This window comes from Nyctibius grandis, chromosome 4, assembly GCF_013368605.1.
Source record: "Nyctibius grandis isolate bNycGra1 chromosome 4, bNycGra1.pri, whole genome shotgun sequence".
NCBI classification, from domain to species: domain Eukaryota; kingdom Metazoa; phylum Chordata; class Aves; order Nyctibiiformes; family Nyctibiidae; genus Nyctibius; species Nyctibius grandis.
This window is the reverse complement of record NC_090661.1, coordinates 101,940,872-101,961,246: the sequence shown is the minus strand read 5'-3', so window position 1 is coordinate 101,961,246 and position 20,375 is coordinate 101,940,872. Positions and strand designations below refer to the sequence as shown.

General features: G+C 41.2%; 1 protein-coding gene across 1 annotated transcript in view; it reads left to right on the top strand.

Moving 5' to 3' along the window:
• ADAM12 (ADAM metallopeptidase domain 12) overlaps positions 1 to 20,375 on the top strand; it is a 188,849-nt gene that overhangs the window by 144,777 nt on the left and 23,697 nt on the right. The window contains exons 12-14 of the mRNA XM_068397466.1: positions 12,595 to 12,772; positions 17,571 to 17,660; positions 19,023 to 19,218. Of these exons, the coding sequence (XP_068253567.1) occupies positions 12,595 to 12,772; positions 17,571 to 17,660; positions 19,023 to 19,218 (464 nt within the window). The remainder of the gene's footprint in view (positions 1 to 12,594; positions 12,773 to 17,570; positions 17,661 to 19,022; positions 19,219 to 20,375) is intronic.

Sequence of the window (20,375 nt, the reverse complement as noted above, 5' to 3'; positions counted from 1 at the left end):
CAAAATGCTGGGGTCTAAGAGTGGTTCTGGAAATGCTCCCCGGAGCCACTGAGGTGTTACAACTTGAATTAGGTATTTGTTCTCACTATTAAAGTAAAATTAAATGGTAGGTCATGGGCATGTGAATTATAGAATCTGTGTATAGGGTCTCTATCCAAAAGCCATCTGATAGGTCTGATTATCGCATTACACCCACACCATGGAGTATGGATTTGGGCAGAGAAATTGGCCTGTGGATCTAAACCCCAGCCTGGCTTGCTCCCGTGCTGCAGTTTACTTACACCTCTAGTGAACTGGAATAGCGTTTTGTGGTGCTACGTGATAATCCAGATGATGGAAATCATCCAAGCTTAAAACAAGGCTTGTAGGGGCAGGAGAATGTGTACTAATGAGGATTATTTAGTGAGCTGTCTGGCAGTTCAGGCGCACTGGGGTAACCGAAGAGCGGGATTGGGTCAGGGTGAGGAGATGCTCAACAGCTTCTTTGTCACCTTCATCACCAAGGGAGCAGCACCCTGTCATTGGTGTGTTACACAACTGATGTCCTTTGGTGGTGCTGAAGGTATGTTCCTCCCTCATGTAGCACCCATTAACATTAACGAGGTTTAGGACTGCACATCAAAGGAAGGCTAGTAACAGTAATGCATGAATATATATTTGCATGATAGATGGGTGGCTGATGTCTCCTGGAGACCCATATTGCTCAGTGGGGTTGGATCTCAAAGGCTTTTGTGAGGAGCCTTGTTATTTTGTCATCTGCTTTTGTTTGATATTTGTTTTTAAACTGCCATACAAAAAAAAATATTTAACTACATTATAAACATGTGATTAAATAAATAAATCATAGCTAAAAACTATTAAGGACAAGTTAGGAAAGTACTAATCCTATGTGTCATTTACTGTATTAAGTATTAGTTTCAATCACATTTCTTCTTTTTGAAAAATGACCTCAAGGAAGTAGGATATAAGTCTTTTGGTTATTCAAACTCTGAACTGGAGTCTACAGAACCGGGCTATGCAAACATACACCTGCCAGAGATTTCCAGCACTTCAGGAGACAGTCAGGTATGCCATGAGAACAGCATCTTGGCTTTGGCACCAAATCAACTTGGAGTGAAAACCACTTATTCCAACACTTCACAAGGTAAAAACTAAATGCATAATTTAAAAAAGGTAAAAAAAAAAAAGGCAAAAGGTCATGCTGGAAATGGGACAGAAATCAGAAATGCAGTGTGGGAAAGGACACTTTAATTTACTGACTGGTTGTTCTCTTCTTTCTAGACATCTCACAGCATCTTGTAGCTGCAGAGCTGTTAAACATTAGAGAATCAAGCCATTATTAGTTAGCACAGTATTTCCTGACCCCTCTCACTTTGTTTTCAGTTGTGCAGACCTCACTTTGCATTTTTCAGTCTGGCAGCTTAGAGACATTAAACTGTGGAGTCAGCAGAACTATCTGGAATTACCTCTGTTACAATTTGAAGAAAATGAAATTATCTCTAAGATGTAAACAGTTTCTAATTAAACTCTGAAGCTGTTTATGTTTCCAAACCAGTCCGAGCTGAGCTCTGCACAAAGACAGACTTCCTCATTGTCTTTTTCTTTTTTTAATCAAGTTGATATACTGATGTAATAAATTGCTTGTGACAGAGCTAGGTCTGTCGTGCCAGCAGTGCAACTGCTTTTTTAAAAAAAGCTTAAGCAACGTATCCCTATGCCCCAGTAATTCAGCACGTTGCATTCTGGTCCTTCCTTTAGTAGGAAACAGCCACGAGATTACAGAATAGATTTATGTCAGTCTTTCACTCAACTCCAAGTAGCCCCATGTCTGCAGTGCATTTGGCATTCCTTTTTGTTAATAATTTCCATATTTAATTGTGGAAGAAAATAAGATCTGCATTGAAGAACTGGGAGTGTTGGTTGAAATACATTGCACGTTTCCCAGTCCTTTAGAGTGGGTCACTGTTAACAATTAGGCCACAGAGCTGTGGGGCAGGTCTTTAAAAAAAAAAAAGGATTTTGCTTTTTATTTTAGTTTACTCTTTCACATTTCAGTAGATGTGCTGTTAGAAGTGAAAACATTTGGCTTTTCTGGTGTATTCTAGAGGAGAACTCGTACAGATTTACAGCATGCATTTTCTGTAAGTGAAGCTGACAAGGAGAGAGGTTACTTCTCAAATGAAAACACATTTTACTTCTGGTGTGATTATTTATAGCAGATACTTAAGGACAAGTCATGTTTTCTACTATGTTGTGTATCCAGAATGGGTACAGTTTTACTGGCTTGCATGCTGGTATGGGAGAGCTCAGCAGCATTTTGTCTTGTCAGTGTAATATCCATAGAAAATATGGCTCTGTAAGGGACATTTTTCTCTTGCAGTACTGCTATTGACATGATCCATGCGAACAAATCATATAAGGACATTTCCCTTATCTTAGCTTTCTGTTTCATCAAAAATCCTTGCAACCTGCGGGGATAAATCTGCAGTGCAGTGAATTAAGAATTATTAATTATTCTCTTCTGCATGGAGAATTAAGAACACAATGGCCAGTTTTAATTGGTGTTAATGGATTCCAAATTCCCAGAGTATAAATGGAAACTTACCTTAAAGGGCATATTCTTAAGGTCACATGAATGCTCCTTTTTAAACATGTGTTGTATGCCCTGAAGCACTTTAAGGAATTGAGCTTCACTTGGAAGGCTGAATCACTGTAATTAAATGATGCCTACAGCTGCATTTGCCACAGTTGTCATGGGAATCACAGAGTCTTTTGTGCCTGGGATAGATGTGCAAAATGTTTAAAATTCAGAGAGGGGAAGATGTCCATTTTACCCCCACAATTGCTTCCTGCAAAGTCATTCTTTTTCTTTTCTAATGTCAAAACCTATTACAAAGTCACAGATGCATTTACTGTAGGATTCTTGCAGCAGAAATGCAGGTAGGCTCCATTTCACCTCTTTAAAACTGAATGGCACAGCTCCAGTCATGAGATGAAGATAAGCAACCACCTATTTTAGTGTCAAGTCACTGAAAATAAAGAGGCGAAATAACTTTGGTGACCTACGGAGCTTTTCTGGCTTCTAACGTAGCATGGAAATTCTGTTCATCTTTGTCATTGATGTTCTCCTGGCAGCCAACCAGCACTAGATGTGAAATACAGGCTCCCTCGAGGTTGATAGGAAAGCTCCTATGGACTTCAGTAAGGCCAGAATTTCATCAAGATACCACAGAATCACAGAATCAATCAGGTTGGAAGAGACCTCTGGGATCATCGAGTCCAACCATTGCCCTGACACTACCATGTCAACTAGACCATGGCACTAAGTGCCATGTCCAGGCTTTTCTTAAACACCTCCAGAGATGGTGACTCCACCACCTCCCTGGGCAGCCCCTTCCAATGGCTAATGACCCTTGCTGAGAAGAAATGCTTCCTAATGTCCAACCTGAACCTCCCCTGGTGAAACTTTAGGCTATGTCCTCTAGTCCTGTTGCTAGTTGCCTGGGAGAAGAGGCCTATGGATTCCTTTAGATTTTTCAGGAGCCTTTCATTCCTGTGAGTGAAAGCTTTAATTTGCTTGCTTAAGGATCCCAAAGTCTCAGATTGTGACTAGATCCATTCTGTTCTCACGGCTTGAAATAATGATTATATACAATACAGATAATAAGCAGTTTGTTTTATTTGTCCAAGCTCTGTGAAAAAGAAAAGGGAAGCTAGAAAAAATGATTCATTGTTATTTTATATTTAGGATTTTTTTTTTAAAGAATTCCACTTCCATTTGTCTGAGGCTATTTGCGTGTCATGGGAAAAGCTGTTTTTTTTTCTCAGTGCTTATGTTGCAGTATGCACACAGGGAAGGTGCAGATGCTGGGGGAACGCAGTCTGGTTTCTGGCACTGTTATGCCTCACTTATCGTTCCTCTGGATCTTCTAAAAGAAAAAGAAAAAGAGCCATGCTGCTTACAAGTCAAATACTCCTGTCTTGGAGTCCTGATTTACTAAGAGACTAGGTAGGACAGATGTTAAGTGAAATCAATATGAGCCTGTCCTCCCACGTATATATTCCTTCCAGCTTTTTGCAGGGCTCAGCCATTTTTCTCCAGCACCCATGCCTCAACAACTGGCATCTCTGTAAGCTTCATTCTCTTAATGCTTCTGCTACTGCTCTCCCAGTGGGCAGCTTCTTCACGTGCTTTGTCCAGAGGGCTGCGTCTCAAATCTCATCTCCCTGGCCCAGATTCCTCCTTGTGGGGTTTAGCCCTCCTCAGAGTCCCCTTCCCTTAACTTGCTGTCACTTGATCTGTTCCTCTGACATACAGGCTCATCCTCGCCCAAACCCATCTGCTGAGGCCAAGTACCCACAGCGTGGCAGGTCTTTAAATCAAGCTGGTCACACTGATCACGACATTGGCTGGGAGGATAACCATGTGTGCTTCTTTCGTTCTTCAGGGTGCAGGATGTCATGAGTTGTGTTTAGGATACACACAGGCAGGACAAGGGCTTATACTGGTGAAAGGTGGAAACGTCCATAAATAAATATCAGAGGGTGTTTGTTTCTGTATTACAATCTGGGTTTGATATCCCCTTTGGTTTGGTCTGCTTTGGTTTTTGAAAAATGATTTTGTTCTTCTCCCTCACCCAGACATGCTCTCTATGAAGTGCTCTGCTCAAAACCAAGTTCCCAAAGTCAGATTATTTTTTTTTTCTCCCAATCTGCTCCTGACTCATTTAAAAAACAATTCCAAGGTTTTTCAAGGGAGAAAATCAGAATGTAACTGCCTAAAACAAAAGCTGATTGTAAAATCATGTTGGGACCTACATGAAGCATCATCATGTTGTAGCGCTGCCCTGGCATTTCAAGCAGGGTCAAAGTGTCTTTTATCTAACCAGAAATCAGTAGGAAGCTGATCTTCAGCAAGGTATTTCGAGCAACGGGATGGACAGTTTGTCTTTATTTGCTTGTCATGTGCTGAGGATGTTGTGTTTTGTGTAACAAATTTAACCACGGGGCATTCTGGTTGTGCTGCTTATCTGCAGCTTCCTTCATCGCCGGCAAGTGCTGGCAGGCACGGTGCGCCCGCTGCCCTGCTTTTCCTCAGCCTGGGACCAGACCTGGCCTGGCCTTTTCATCCCTCCCTCTGCTATGGGCTGCTTTTTCACTTTTCCTGTAGTCAGCATTGGATTAACCTCAAATTCTGAGCAGTAGATTGTGAAACCTGAACTCTCAGCAATCCAGCAAGTTTTTATTAATGAGGTAGTGGTCTAAAAGGAAACAGAGCAAAAGATGAGCCAGAGGCAAATTCAAACTGATTATAGCTACTTTCCTTGGCTGTCTGGTTTGCAACAGGAAGAACAGTTGTCTGAGTTCAATTCCCATAAAGCTTTTGCAATGCAGATAACTCCAGCATACAGTCAGAATACTGTCAGGATTGATAAATTGGTTCAGGATTGCTTCACCCCCAGAACGCAAAAAGGGGAGTCACAATAGGCCTCTCAACAAGAAAAAACTTCTCTGACTGTACATTTGTCAAAGTAAAAGTAACTGCTAATAATGTTTTATTTGGCAGTTCTGTGACTGCAGAAATACCAAGCCATGACAGTGTATACTGTATAAAGCCATTAAATGCTGTTCCTTTGCAGAAAGTATTTTTCTGAACCATCCAGACGTTTGTTTCAGTGCTGCTTTCTGCCCTGAAGTCCCACATTCAGTGTTATAAATCTGCCTTCTCGAATATTTCAGGTAGTTAAATTTTCACCTTCGTTGTAATGGGAGAGGTCAAGTCCTGACTGGGGCTGTGACAATCCAATCTAGACACCTAAAGTGAGATTACTTGAATGCATTCTGGGAATCTGCACTGTCCCCAGGGCCAAATCAAAATGGACCTAAAGCATTTGTGTGTGAAGTTTAAACATTTACTTGGAAAGACTTTCTTTTCAATAACCCTGGAAATTTCATTGCAGCACAACAAGCCATTGCCACTACACATCAATTAAATTAACCACTAGTGTGACTTATTCACAGTTATTTATTGGCAGTGTAAAAACTACCACGTAGTGAACATGACAAAAGCTGTAGGAGAAATCTAGGCTTGTTTTTAAATCACTGACCATGAACTCAGACAGCAAGAGCTTTGCTGTCATGTATAACTACATGGCCTAATTCCATGCTCTACTTTATTGATGCTCTAGGGATTAAAACTATAAAAGGGGGGCAAGAGAGTGAAAAATAGGTTAGAAAAATAAGTATGAGTTGTCAGACTTCTGCTGCCTTTTGAAGCAAACTTCCCGTTTCAATACTTTATATATAAATATAAAACCACGCTACATTGTTAGTTAACTCCTTCCAACACTGCCGAAAAAGGTGTGCCCCATCAGTTCTGGGACTGGTGTCCTGCACAAAGCTCTATCATGTGCTGCTTGCAAGGGCCTGTACCTCTTCCAGGAACCCAAAGGGTCCTCCAGTTTACCCCCCTCCTCCCAGTTGTCCTGGGTGTTTGCCACTTGCAAAAGGTTTGGGTGGGAGAGAATCTGCAGATACCTTTAGAGTCTCCCTTTATTGTGCTTGTGGGATCTACTTTAAAACTGCATTTATGTCCTCCTCCCTCAAAAGTACTTACAAATGAAGACATTGTTTAAATAATTAAACAGCCCTTCCATATTATGGCACTTGTCTAATTTTAAACAATTGCTATTAAAACATGAGGCGTATGAAATAACGTGTAATGGCAGCACTTGATACACGAAGGGATCTGTAGTGTTTGAACACGTATTTCAACATCAAAGACAACGGGATTTTATCTCCTGCTTAATGCCTGATTCTGTGAGGTTCTTTATGCTTACTAATTCATTAACATACATGCTGTACAGAATAGCTGAAGTGTCAAAAAATGTCGTCTAATAGAAAATTCAGTTTTATTCTAGTAGGCTCATAGCTCTTAGGAGACCATAAAAAGTTGTTTGCAAGAGATGGAGAGCAGTAATGATGTCTAGAAGGTTAAAACCAAGGGGGATGCTTTTTAGTGGGAAAGAATTATGTCAATTAGATCAGGAGTTAGATTAGGCTGGAAGATTGCCATAGTTCCTTGAAATCAGCACCTCGCTGGGTCTAGAAACATTAATGTCACTTGAGCTTCTACCTTCTAGAGGTTTATGCTTGTGTGACGCTCTCCACTGCTGATATTTTTTCCATGGAAAAATCATTTATATCTGAATTAATAAAAGCAAGCCTATCGCTGTTCTTTAAGTTAAAAAAAAAAACAAAACTATTTTTAGGTTCCTATGTAAAACTGGAATATGCAACAGAAAACCTACACCTTTGTGTGTAAGTCATTCTGTAGAGTCTGAACAGGAGGGAGCCCAAACTCACATTTTCTACCTCCAATAAAAGGATCTGAGTTGCTCTCCTCCTCTCCAGGTGTAAGTGAGCCACTGTGCAGCCAAAAGTCAAGAATTTTGAAGACTAAGGAGAGTAAGTATTCATATTTGTGAATCTCAAAGGGTCCTAGGGTCAAGACAGACACAAAGAGACACTGTGATGTTCAGTTCAGACAAAGGTTGGAAATTCAGGTGCTTGACTAGTGAAATTTCTGACTCAGAGGGCTGGGACTCAGCACCCCTCTTGTCTTTGAGCACCTTCATGCTCCTAAAAAGCACAGCTGATGCCTTAACTATTCCCAGATATGTCCTCTCAAGCTTGATTTTTCAAACATTCTGGACAAAGCCCGGTCCCAATTTTCTTCACCTTTGGAAATTAGCTAGTCAACAGTTGTTTCAATAAGTATGCTCCAGAAAATCAAAATGCCGTTTTAAGATTAATCTAATCTCCAATTATTGTATTACCTCAGGGAGGAAGGCCTGGTGGTACTTAATAGAGCTCTTTGGGGCTGTTGTGCATTTTAATTGAGTGAATTGTAAAACGCTTCAGGGCCTTTTGGTAAAAGGCTCTCTATAAACATTGCCATAATGCTGAATAATCAGGTTGCAATATGAACTGGAATAAATGAACCCTATAAATTGTTATATAATTGATATATACATATAATGTATGTGTGTGTATATGTACCAATATTTTGGAGAGAACAAGGCAGTTACTTTATAAATCTCACAGTTCTTGAATAAGAAAAAAGCCCGAGATTGGATAGCGATAATCATAATAATCAAAATGTTGGTTTTCAAGATATTGTGAACATGCAGTTTATCCTCCTGTGCAATGCATAGAGAATTGCCAGAAGCTTTTATGGTATTACCACTTCAGTGGTGCTTCTTGAGAAACAGCGAAATATGGCATGTTCTATGGTGGAGGAACACAGAGGAGGAGGTAGATCCAAGGAACTAGATGTTTAGATGCCTAAAGATGTAGATAGACATGGTTTGGAGGAACCAAGGAGGTTTCACTTCAGATGGCTTTCCCAAGGTATTGCTGCAATGCAGTGGTAGGGTTTGGAATGGAACAAAGATCTCCTGCAGCCCAAGTCAGTGCCACTCCAGGCATTTTCCACATGGAGCAAGGGGAAAGACAGCAATGGTGAACATGGCACAGCAGCCTCGGCAGTGGGATCAGTGCTAGGACTGTGGCTGATCTCCTGTGCTACCCTGCCGCCGTCAGCAGCCACTCTGTTTCTTCTGAATGCTTTGGCTGTCTGGTCTCTTAAGACTATAATTTTCTGGGGCAGTGACTCTCTCTTTTTCTGTGCTTGTACTCTCTTGTTATTCAGCCTGTTAGGAGGGGGAATGCCTCTGAAATGGAGATGATGGAGATGAACTTTTATGGTTCATGCAAAAAAAAAAGGCTATGCTTGGCAACGCGGTGCTAGTACAAAGAATTCTCTATTCTTAAAAGGGACTTGACACAGTGATGATGCCACTTCACTTAGTTAATGAAAGGAGCTATCTAATACAGGCTAAACGCAAAACTACATAGAGGAAACTGGCATTTGAATGGCTTGAGTGCTTGAAATATAAATGAATGGGACAAGGCCAGACTCTGTTTCTAAAGGAGTCAATTACCAGGCACCCTCTTACTACTGTGAAGCTCTCGTTTGCAGGAACAGTCAAAGCTATTTTTGCTGGGAACTAGGATATTCGTTGCTTGAGATTAAGCACACCTTTTAAGCACCAAGGGGACACTGAGGAATGCTGTGGATTCAAGAGGGGTAGAAAGACTCTGACATTATTTTCCTTGCTGTAAACCCACTGAAGAGACTGATGTGGAACTGGGCACGATTTGAATTCTGTAGAGTTGTACCCACAGCCAGGATGGCTTGACAAAATGATCCATTGTGTATTAAATCTACAGATTCAGACAGCGTAGAAAATGTGTGGGCTGTTCAGCATGTTAGAATAGGAATTAGGTTGGACTAAAGTTTCCTTTCTCTTTCCAACTGCAGAAAAATAAGGATCTGTAAAAGAAAATGTCTTGAGTGAAGGATAATGGAATATACTGACTGCTAATGAATTTTTTACCTCTGGAAGGTTCTCCAATGGCCTGTATGAGCTGGTAGCTGAGGGGTTTTTGCAATAGGATAAGTGTCTGAGCTATGACAGAAAGCACGAATATCCCTGTTTAGCATGTTACTGAAGTCTTGGAGACAAGTCAAGGACTGACATTACTGTGGACACCCCACAACCTTTTCCCACCCAAAGGCAGTTCTTTCAGGTGAGGTCTGAAGCCTCTTAACAAGGTAGGGAGAGGAAGCTTGCTGCATTTGTTCAGAGGACGAGTTTCTTTCACATGACCATTACTTTGTCAATTTTCACAAGCTCCAGATTCACTTAAACATCATGCCTAATGCTACTGACATCTGATATCTAGAGCTTCCCTTCACATCTGCCAGGGATTTCATGCTTCTGATGAAACAGCTTTAAAATTGCAAAGACAGCCAAAATGTAACCTGAAATCACAATGATCAAATGCTGTGGCTGTTACATGGGATTGTTTTTTGTCAAAAATTTGAAGAATTGTTGTGTGTCAGAATATCACAGTATTAAAGATCAATTATGTTTCCAATGAAATAACAACTGGCATCAACTGATGTGAGATCTTCTCTTGCATGGTGTGGTTACCCTTCAGTTGCTCTGTTTCCACTTGTTGGGTTCGTCTTTGGTTTTGTATTGCTTTATTTTGGGCATGCTTGGTAAAGAAAAAGTATTTTCAGAAAATTTCATCAAATAACATGTGCTGCACTGATGTCAGCTAAGGAAATCAGCGTCAAGAGCAGGAAAAGCCAGAAGATGAATGGATCTCTTAGTTCAAAATAGGAAACAGCTTGAAGTTCCTTTGGGAGGAAACAAATCTCATTCATTAACAATGACATTATTTCACCTCTGGTACAGAGTAAGGATTCTGTTCTCCCAGTGGCGAACAGACACATCTTGCATTCATGGATACAAGGAACAGCCCTAAAATATTGATAGCTTTGACTGGCGAGCTGTCCTCATGATTTGTGTGTGTCTGAGACATATGGCACTGGGTAAAATGCATTATTTGTGTTCCCAAATTGGTTTCAGTGTGTGTAAGGTATGTATGTTCATCTCAGTGGATATCAAAGTAAATCTGTGTCACTGAAGTGAAGAATCTTGCCTGGATGCTGCAGTATTCCTTTATGAGCAATATGAGGATATGACAATCATGTCTGATCAAGCGCTCGTATATTTTGTGCAGGATTTATCAGTCAGATGTATCTGGGTTTCTGGAGCTTTTTGCCTGGTGTTTGATAGTAGTGTATGTCCATCTACTTGTTCATAGTCACGTACACAAAATTTTGTGGGTTATTTCCCCCCCCAAAAAACAGGGCAGGAGTTTGTGACCTGTTAAGGTCATCTCCAATTGGTCAATGTAAAATGGTCAGTAGGAGGTTTCCCAAGTGCCTTTATTTTCTGTTCCATTACTTCGAGTACCTTCTCTGTTTTCCCTTGGGGCCCAGAGCTGCAACTAGCAGCCTGACTCCTACCTCATGCTATTCTGAAAATTCTCTATTATTTATCTTAGACTCTGTCATTTTGCCTAAACATTGATATTTTCCAGAAATCAGCTTTTTAAGTGGAGATGCCTATTAACTTTCTGAAGTCATATGTCAGTGAATCACAGAACTGTTTAGTTTAACTAGACAAGCCCGGTAGTGATGCACGAAAATTGTTTTCTTCTTCAGAGTCATGTCGATGTTCTTCTCCAATGAGCTGGCTGTTTTATTGCAAAAGAATCTGTAGAAGAGGTAATTTTAAATAGCCACAAAATAAATTACATTCTGTAAGGTACCCATAACCTTTCTAGAAGATCCTAATTAACCTCCTTATGTCAGCAGAGGAAGCTGTATCGCATTTGTAATTGTCAAACATTTCTTTTTTTTAATAGAAATGATCCCTTTCTGATACCTGTAGGCGTCATCGTTCACAAAGCAAGCTTTTTGTTTCAGGATATTAGAAACAACAGTAGATTAATCGACATCTGAAGTTCAGCAGTGCAGAACTTCCATCTATTATCTTGCTTGTCTGTAAAGATCAGGCCATAATAACGTGTGAGTGATTCAAAGCATTTAGGGGATAAAGTCCAGTCATTATCAGGTTGGCTCCCTGTGCTGCCATGGTGTTGAATTACTGCTGGAGCATGAGACAGCAGTGACGAAGGTGCCGAGTCTTAGGGGAGATGCTGTTTTACGACTTGGTTGTGATCCAGATGCAACGTAACCATGTGAACATCTCGGTGCGGAGAGGGCACAGCAGACTTCGGGACGTGACTCTGATGGCCACATCCAGGTGCCACTTTGTCTCTTATCTGTGAATCAAACTGCAAACCTTCATTAGTGAAAATGGAATTAAGTCCTCCAACAGAAAAAATACAAATTATCTGGTGATATTCGTACGACAGTGGATCATTTTGATAACATTGTACATGGGTTTTCCAAAAGAAATCACAGCCGCAATGTGCCTGCACAGCAGGGCCAAATCCTGCTCTCAGCAGTATGAATTCAAAATATGGGTATTTTCAGTAGTGTCTTCACAGTCATCCTGATTTAAAAATAAGAACTGTATTTGCTTTAATCATGCAGTTCCCAAGCTCAACTTTGATGAATTGCAGAAGCAGGCTCTTATCAAGTAACTTGCTGTTTTTCTCTAATTTATTTTCCTGAAAAGAGCAGGAAGTTTGCCATACTGCAGGGCAAGATGAATGAATTTGCCATTTGAGGCTGAATCTTCCAAGAAGGATTAGAATGTTTTGCAGTCCTGTAAATGCGGGAATCCTCCTTGTAAGCCCAGTATTTCTTTAGGCTCATGATCAAAATTTGCTCTATAACTACATATGCAAAAGAGGGAGAAGGAATTCCAAATGTGAACACTTTCAATCCTTAACAGCAGCTACAAATTTAAGTGAAAATGATGGAAAATCCCTTACTCATAGTCAGAAATTGTTAAATGTTTTTGGCACAGTTTCACAGTGAATTGCTATTTCTCAATCCCATGTTAAAGGGTTAAAAAACTGAACACAATCTTCTTCTTAGTGCACAGATGTGCTAAAAGGTCACCAGCGTGACAGGAGAGAGATGTTTTCATCCGCTGATGCTACCTCTTTTTTTTTTGTCTCTGTGTATTTTTCTTCTAGCTACCCATTTCCCATGGTATTCAGTAGCTGCAGTAGGAAGGACCTGGAAAACAGCCTGGAAAAAGGAGTAGGAATGTGTCTGTTCAACTTGCCTGAAGTCAAGGAGTCCTTTGGTGGGCAGAAGTGTGGGAATGGCTACGTGGAAGATGGAGAGGAGTGCGACTGCGGGGAGCCTGATGTAAGACACCACCTGAGAATTACTGCTCACCTCCTCTCTGCAGGTTTTTAACAGTAAAGACAAGTCAGAATTGGTTTGGCACGTTTCACGCTACTTGGTGTAAAACAAAACTCTCCCTTCACTGCTTCTATCTTATCAGCTTAAACCTCAGAGACCTCAGAAATGTGGGAAGTTTCTGCTTGACATGCATTTGAGTTGCTAAAGTTCAGGCAGGGCTTTAGTTAAGAATGTGCTTGATTTGCCATTAGAGAACAAACTCTCTCATGGCTTGTCCAACAGGCTTATCATGACTAACTGTCATGAATCTAACAACAGAAATTCCTTTAAGTACTAGCGAATAAGCTAAACTCAAAATAAACTTGTCAACATTGCTCAGATTTCTCAAGATACCATGTGTTAATTGAAGGTTTGTTTCCATATATAAGCCACTCGTATATTTATAGTAATAACAATATAAATATTTACATAAACATCAATATTGCCTAGGTGTTTTTTGGTTGCAGCCATCTTCACTTTTTAGGTACAAGACATTTCCCTCCTTCACTATGGGATTTTTCTTTGCCGCTAGCCAACTACTTTACTAACAGAGATAGCCTTTACTACCTCCCCAGAAGATTGCTACTACTTCAAAGATCATTCCATTTGGTTTAGCGAATGTGTCAGAGGACTGCTCAGATCAGGAGGAGACAGGCAAAACCTGGGGTCAAATATTATCCGAGCCGACATCCTTATCCCTTTGGCTTCCCATGCTCATTGGCTGTGTTGAACCTCTTTCAGATTATCTGAATTAAATATATCAGCAGATGAGGGATTTGTTTCCTGTGATAAATATGGTTGTGCAGACAAAATAGATCGGGGCAGTTAAAACAGCGAGATATTGCTGTATCCTGTCTATCCAGTGTATTGGATTTACACAAGCCATAAGGATTTCCTGACAGTTCACTCATTCTTCAGAGTAACAAGGTTGGAGGAAGCAGGCTTATCTTCTTGTTTAAAGTCAATAGAGTGCAAGCAGCTTGCAAATGTCTTTCTAACCCAGTTATCTTTCTCATTTTCACTTTTGAATGTTAGCGATACCTTTTCAAGTCAAAACCACTTAACATCAGCAACCACTGACTTGTTCCTCTTTTTTTCTATGATTTTTGGTTTTAATTCTATTGGAAAACTGCAGCTTGGGCCCAATTAAATTAATTTTGAATTTACTGCTATAATCTGAGTGGTACCAGAAAACCGTTAGACTCGTTAATAATTCACTGCCCAGTCATTTATACCAGCTGAGTTTTGTCAATAGTGTTGCAATATTTTATGGCATGGAAAGCTGTACAAGAACATATGCTAGTTGTATTTTATCAGTGATCAGTATTATATATCATCTGAATATGTAGATGTAGGTGGCTGGTAGGGCTATTTCTCCTTTACTCTAAGTAAAATATTAGCCTTGTGTTAGGTCTGTGCTCACTGACATTCCTTAGCAGTAGGACAGCAATGGATTCATAAGGATGGAGACTCATGACTGTAACACATCTCCCACCCTTCAGACAACTCTGGAAACACTAATGCAGCAGGGACTGTTTGACTACCTCCACCCATGCTGCGGTCTTGTGTGCATCAGGTGCTGGTCATCTTCTTGAGTATAATGGATGACAGCATGCCCACCACCAGGCCAAGAGTGTAAGACCTGACCAAGGACGATATCACCAATTGAGGCCCAACTTCATTTTGGATTATATTACCAAAAATGTCTGACATTCTACAGTGTCTCTGGAAGGAGGGTTAATGTAGATTACACATGGAAAGACAGAAGAAGGAAAAAAAAAAATTAAAAATAAAATCCTTGTTCCCTGAGAACTGAAAAGTGACAAATGTGGGTGTTTTATAACGGGCTGCAAGGGGGATCAGACAACTACAAATTGGTAAAGCAGAAGTCAGACAAATTACTTCCAAATGTAATTAAGAGCTAGTGCCTGAACAGCTGTGACATGCCAGGGACAAGTCAACACAGCTTTTGTGCCAGGAAATCTTGTCTTACAAACCTATCACAGTGCTTGGAAGGACTTAACAAGTGGATGGAAAGGGACGATGCTGTTATTGCAGCCTGTTAGCAGTTCAGAGAGGCTTTAGGCCAAAGCCTTTCACCAAAGCCTGTTCAGGACACTAAGCAGCTGTAGGATGAGAGAATATTGCCTGGGCAAAAATTGGGTTAAAAGGTAGGAGATACAACCAGGTATAAATCATCCATTTTATGCAGTGGAAGGAGATCTGCTATGGTGTATCCATGAGATACATGTCCTGGGGACTACAAAATTCAGCATACTCATAAACAGCCTGGGAAGAGGAATAGTCTTGAATTTGCTGATGATATTAGTTAGGATGGTAGAGATGAAAGCTGGCTGTGAAGAACTGCAAAAGAACCTTCTGAGACAGCTGGACTGGGCATTAAGATGACAAATGGGATTCAGCATGAAGTGATGCACATCCCAAACATCACATACAAGATGATGGACTCTGAGCTGACTCTGACCATAGAGGAACAAGACTTCATATTGCAATAAATAGTCTCATGAAAATGTCAGCTCAGTGCTCGAGTGGTCTAAAAGGTAAATAGGCTGTTAGAAATTACTGGGGAAGAAATAGGAAAACAAAATAAAGCACCAGTAGGCCTCTATAAATCTGCAGTGTGCAGCTTTTTTCCTACCCCTCCCTGATCTCAGGAAGGATAAAGCAGAATGAAAAAGGTTGAAAGAAAAGCAATAAGGAGGTTCAAAGTTTTGGAGGGTCTCTGGCTAGAAAAGAAGGAAATGAAGGAAAATGTGGCAGAAGCTGATTAAATCGTGAGGGAAATGGAAAGAGTGAGTAGGGAGCGATTGCCCCATGACAAGAAGTGTGCAAATGAAGTTAGAAAATGGCAGGTTTCAAACAAGCAGAAGGAGCTGCTCCCCACACTGTGTCGATTACTTGCAAGTTCCTTTCCACCGAATGTTACAGATGCTAAAAATGCCCATGGAGCCAAGGGAAAGCCAGGAAGGTGTCATGTATGTGTGTTCACATTCTTGTCCTTAAGCCTTTTCTGCTGGCTGCTGTCAGGGGGACACAAGGCTGGAAGAGTTATGGGCTGACCCAGTGTGGTCTGTCTTGTGTTCTTAGAAGAGAGGAGGTGAAAACAAGATGTCCTGCCTACAGTATCTGGCATCATGTAGGTGATGCTGGAATTGCTGTTGCGTTAGTCTGTCTGAGATGCTCTGATGAGCTCAGGAGACCTACACCAAGAAACCCAACTGCCATCATTGCTGTTGTTTCTACTAATAACTAATAATAACAACCAGCAGTATTTTCGAGTGGCAGCTTCCAGCCTCTGAAAGCCTTGTGAGCCTTTTCTGCTTGCTTGCCCGTTTATGTAAAAACCATTCCTGACAATTTAATAGCCCAGGCACAAAAACTATTTACCAAGCTCATCCCCTATAATGAGTAATAAGTGAGTGAGCGATTGGAAATTTCAAAGGCTGCAGTAACATCATTCAAAGGGCTGTGTGTCTTCATCCCAGTCTGCCTGGGGAATGCCGATTGCTTGCCATGGCTGGCTGGTGTAGGGCCAGGTGATGGCGTATAGGAGCTGACCGTTTCAGAAGTATCTTAATTGAACTGACATTGCTTTCCTCCACTCTGCTCTTCTCAGATTGCTGTTGAGGTGAAGTTATAAAATGTGCTTCTGTCCAGAGGAGTGTTACTTCTTGAATACAGCAGCTGCACAGAAATATTTGCGCAGCCTGCTGCCTTCTGGCGTGATCAAAAATAGGTGCAGGAAGTTGTTCCGCTGCCTCAGAGCAGCACGGTTAGCTTTGTGTGTTCAGGCAGATACTATCCAAGAAAACAGTGAAATGCTGAGAATCATTTTGCTCTTTATTTGTGAGTGCAGTGGTCGCCCTGTCTTCCAGTTGGAAAGTTTACAAATGCAATAAAGTAACAAGAGGCTGTGAACATCATTCTAACCCACTTATTTTTCCTGTGTTCCCTACATTGTTAGTGATCCCTTGTTAAGTCAAACTGACTTAACACAGCTGAAGAGCAATTTTATCTGCTGCTATTTTTGTTCGAGAGATGAGGTTCCAGCGCAGCTGATGTGACTTGCGGCTTGCGAGCATAATCTTGGAGAAACAAATCCATTATTTTCTGAAACTTCTTACTAGCTCATTCTACTGAGACTAAAGTTTGCAAAAGCCCACACATGCCACCATCTGATCCCTAAGTGTGAAATTGGGATGTATCAGTTAGTGAGAATGCAATTCATACTCATTTCATTCCTCAAAGCTCTGTTACTGGCACACCCCAATAAGAGATTACACGGAAAGGTGTCATCATCTTTCTTTGTGGCAGCCACCAGCTCCGTGCAATGCAGAAGTTTGGTGAGCAGCTATCACAAAACAGAGAGCTGTAGTCATGATGTTCAGTAACTGCAACACAGGTGCTGGATCCTCGCTGGAGGCAATGGAATCAGTCCACTGATAGAACACCGTACTACTGTGTCAGGATTGGTATAAGCATACTTGAGCTGTTTGTGATGTTTGGGATTAGATCCATAGCTAGAATAAACCAGCCTTCCTCAATGGCTTCTCTGGTTTTACTACAATTATTGCGCTTGTTGAATCTAAGGACAGACAAGACAGTTTGGATCAAGCTGTAGAATTTCATACATAATTCATTATTTCATGCTTAGCTTTTCTTGGCAGAGCTATAGGCAGCCTCTTGATTTACAGCTCGTTGTGACTGAAAGTTGTCTGCTCTCAATTTATCCCCCATCTAGGAATGTACAAACCGGTGCTGTAATGCAACTACTTGTACTTTGAAACCAGGAGCAGTGTGTGCGCATGGACTTTGCTGCGAGGACTGCCAGGTGAACCAACGCAAACGTGTCTTATCTGTGTGGGGTGGGCAGAGTTCCACAATCTTCCCAACTGCAGCACAGTAAGCAAGGATGGAGAACAAGCAAATTGGTATCATTAAGCATTAAGGCACTTGCATTTCATGTAAGCAATTAAAAAAATTCTCAAATTGTAATAGTTATTGAAGGAGCAGATCAACAGACCTTTTTAATGGTGTCTGTGCTATTTGTAGCCACTTCATTTGCTCATGCAAAGCCTCTTCTTTTTCATGAACTTCTGTATGCTTTGATTTTTTTCATGCCAATATGGATGTTGTGCTCTGGCAAGCAGTCATTAAATGATGGACCCTCTTTTTATGGGAAGACTCTTAAAATATTAATTCAATCAACAGCACATATATTTTTAATGGCAGATCATCAGCTCTTGTGGGCTCCTAACGTACTATAAAAAGCCAACTTGCCACAGGCGTTTACCTTCTTGAATTCTCAGACCATCTCTTGCATATGGGCTAATAAAGCATTCAGCAAGTTTGCATTGTGTCTGTGGCAACCATCTGCCTAAAAGCTCAGTAGCAGCAAGCTATCAGAACAGCTAGCAAATGCTTTTGAGCAAAATCAGTCTTCACGTCTTTTTGCTTTTTTACCAAAGGCACCGTGGTGGTGCAGTTAAAATTCAGTGCTGCTCCCAGAGCACACCCATCTTCTGTGGTTATTGTTGATAAGTGAATGTTCAGACTGGCACATTGCACCATTGCCTACTAGTTGCCTTCAGCTCTGAAAAAATGTAGTTATCCAGAGAAATCAGAACAGTTAGATGGGCTAGTTGTATAACTAAGTTGAAGCTGCTCCTGATGCCCGTGACAGAGTGCCATTTCCATGAGGAAATGCACCTCCATCCCAGGAAGTTGTCAGGGAGCTGAATCCAGAGTCAAGTGGGCTGGTGGCTTCATGAGCCATAACATAACACATAATGTTACGGGGTCAGCTGGCTGCCCTGGTCACTGCTGTGCTGTTAAAGCCACATGGAGGAAAATGTTTCTGGTCTTGCAAAATGCTTCTGTGCCTCTGTGTTTAGGCGAGATTGCAGGAGGCACGCTGAAAACTTTGGTTCATTACTGAAAACGAACAAAAGGCTGGATTTACCTTCTGCCCTGAGCCATGTGAGCCATGTTTGCAGCTTCAGCTTCAGTTTGGCCCTCCTTCCTGCCAAACCCTTCGCAACCCGTGTCAAATAAATGTATTTAAAGAGCTGCGTAATCCTTATACTGTCCTCTGCGGTCAGTTGGTGCAGAGCCTGTGGAAAAAGCTGTTCACGGGTTATACCACTGCATTGATTGGAATTACAGCAGTGAAGGGGTTTTGTTTGTTTTGCAGTTAAAGCCAGCGGGGATTTCTTGCAGAGAGTCGAGTAATTCCTGTGATCTGCCAGAGTTTTGCACAGGAGCCAGCCCTCACTGCCCAGCCAACGTGTACCTGCACGACGGGCACGCGTGCCACAGGGTGGATGGCTATTGCTACAATGGCATATGCCAGACCCACGAGCAGCAGTGCATCACCCTCTGGGGCCAAGGTGAGTTTGGGAACTAGAGATCTGTTTATGCGATAGACTTGGAAAAAAAAAGTGTGTGATTATAGCTGGAGTTGGAGGAATTTTATACAGTACCAATCTGTACCTATTCTTTTCTGAAATGGAGAACTGAATAATGAGGGCATCATTTTGTGATTCATTTTTTCCTTGATTTGCAGTCATGTTCATTTCTTGCAGCAGGAGGTAGAGAGCAACAGTAACTAGGTTCATTCTGCAACACTGCTGCAAATGGCTATGTGAACTTAGACAAATCATTTAATACTGACTTTGATGTGGCCTTATGTCATCCTACAAAGTGCTGAATGCTCTTGACAGGTTGAAATCACATCCCTTTTCAGACTGGTGTGTAAGCTTCCTTCTGTGCTCTAAATTGCTCATCTGCAAAACACATATGTCTGTCTGTATCCAGAAACAGAGGTCAGTATTTGACATTGACATAAGATGCTTGTATATTAGTGTGTATTTTATTAATTGGTGTTACCCTGTATGCAGTCTCTGGCAGTACTCTTAGCACAGTACATTCTCAAAAGGAAAGAGATTTTAGTCTCCCATGGGAATTTACTTATTTTTTGCAAAAATCTAATAGCGTGAGTTCTTGGGTAATCTGAAACAGACGATATCCCAGGAAAGCCGTTCACCTTTCTGTGATGTCCTGTGGCCCTTCCACTGAAATACGAGTACTAACTCAGCATTGTGCTATTGTCTCCTGCATCGCTGGGGACAAGTCATGACTCCTTCAGCATCTCACCCCCTCTCTCACATGGGAAAACCCCCTTTTACCTCTCCTGAAGAGAAGCAGTATTTAGAGCTAGATTTAATTATTTCTTTTAAACTATTTTTTTCAGCTCCCTTAGCCTCTTTCAATTCAGGATCTCTCTGCCTTTAATTCTGTTCCAAAACTTATGTATCAATATAATGACACACAGATGTTTCCCTTGGTCAAAACCCTCATCAGAAGTCTATTGAAGAATTTATCTGTTACCTTCACGGGGACTTGGACCATTCACAATTTATTTTTAAAAGAACATTAAAGCATCTCAAGAAATAATGTCACTGATACAGATAGCAGGTTAGCTTGGTCATGTGGGTATAAGAACATGTTAGAGTCGTCCCAGTTTAGAACTAAACTCCCCATGTGT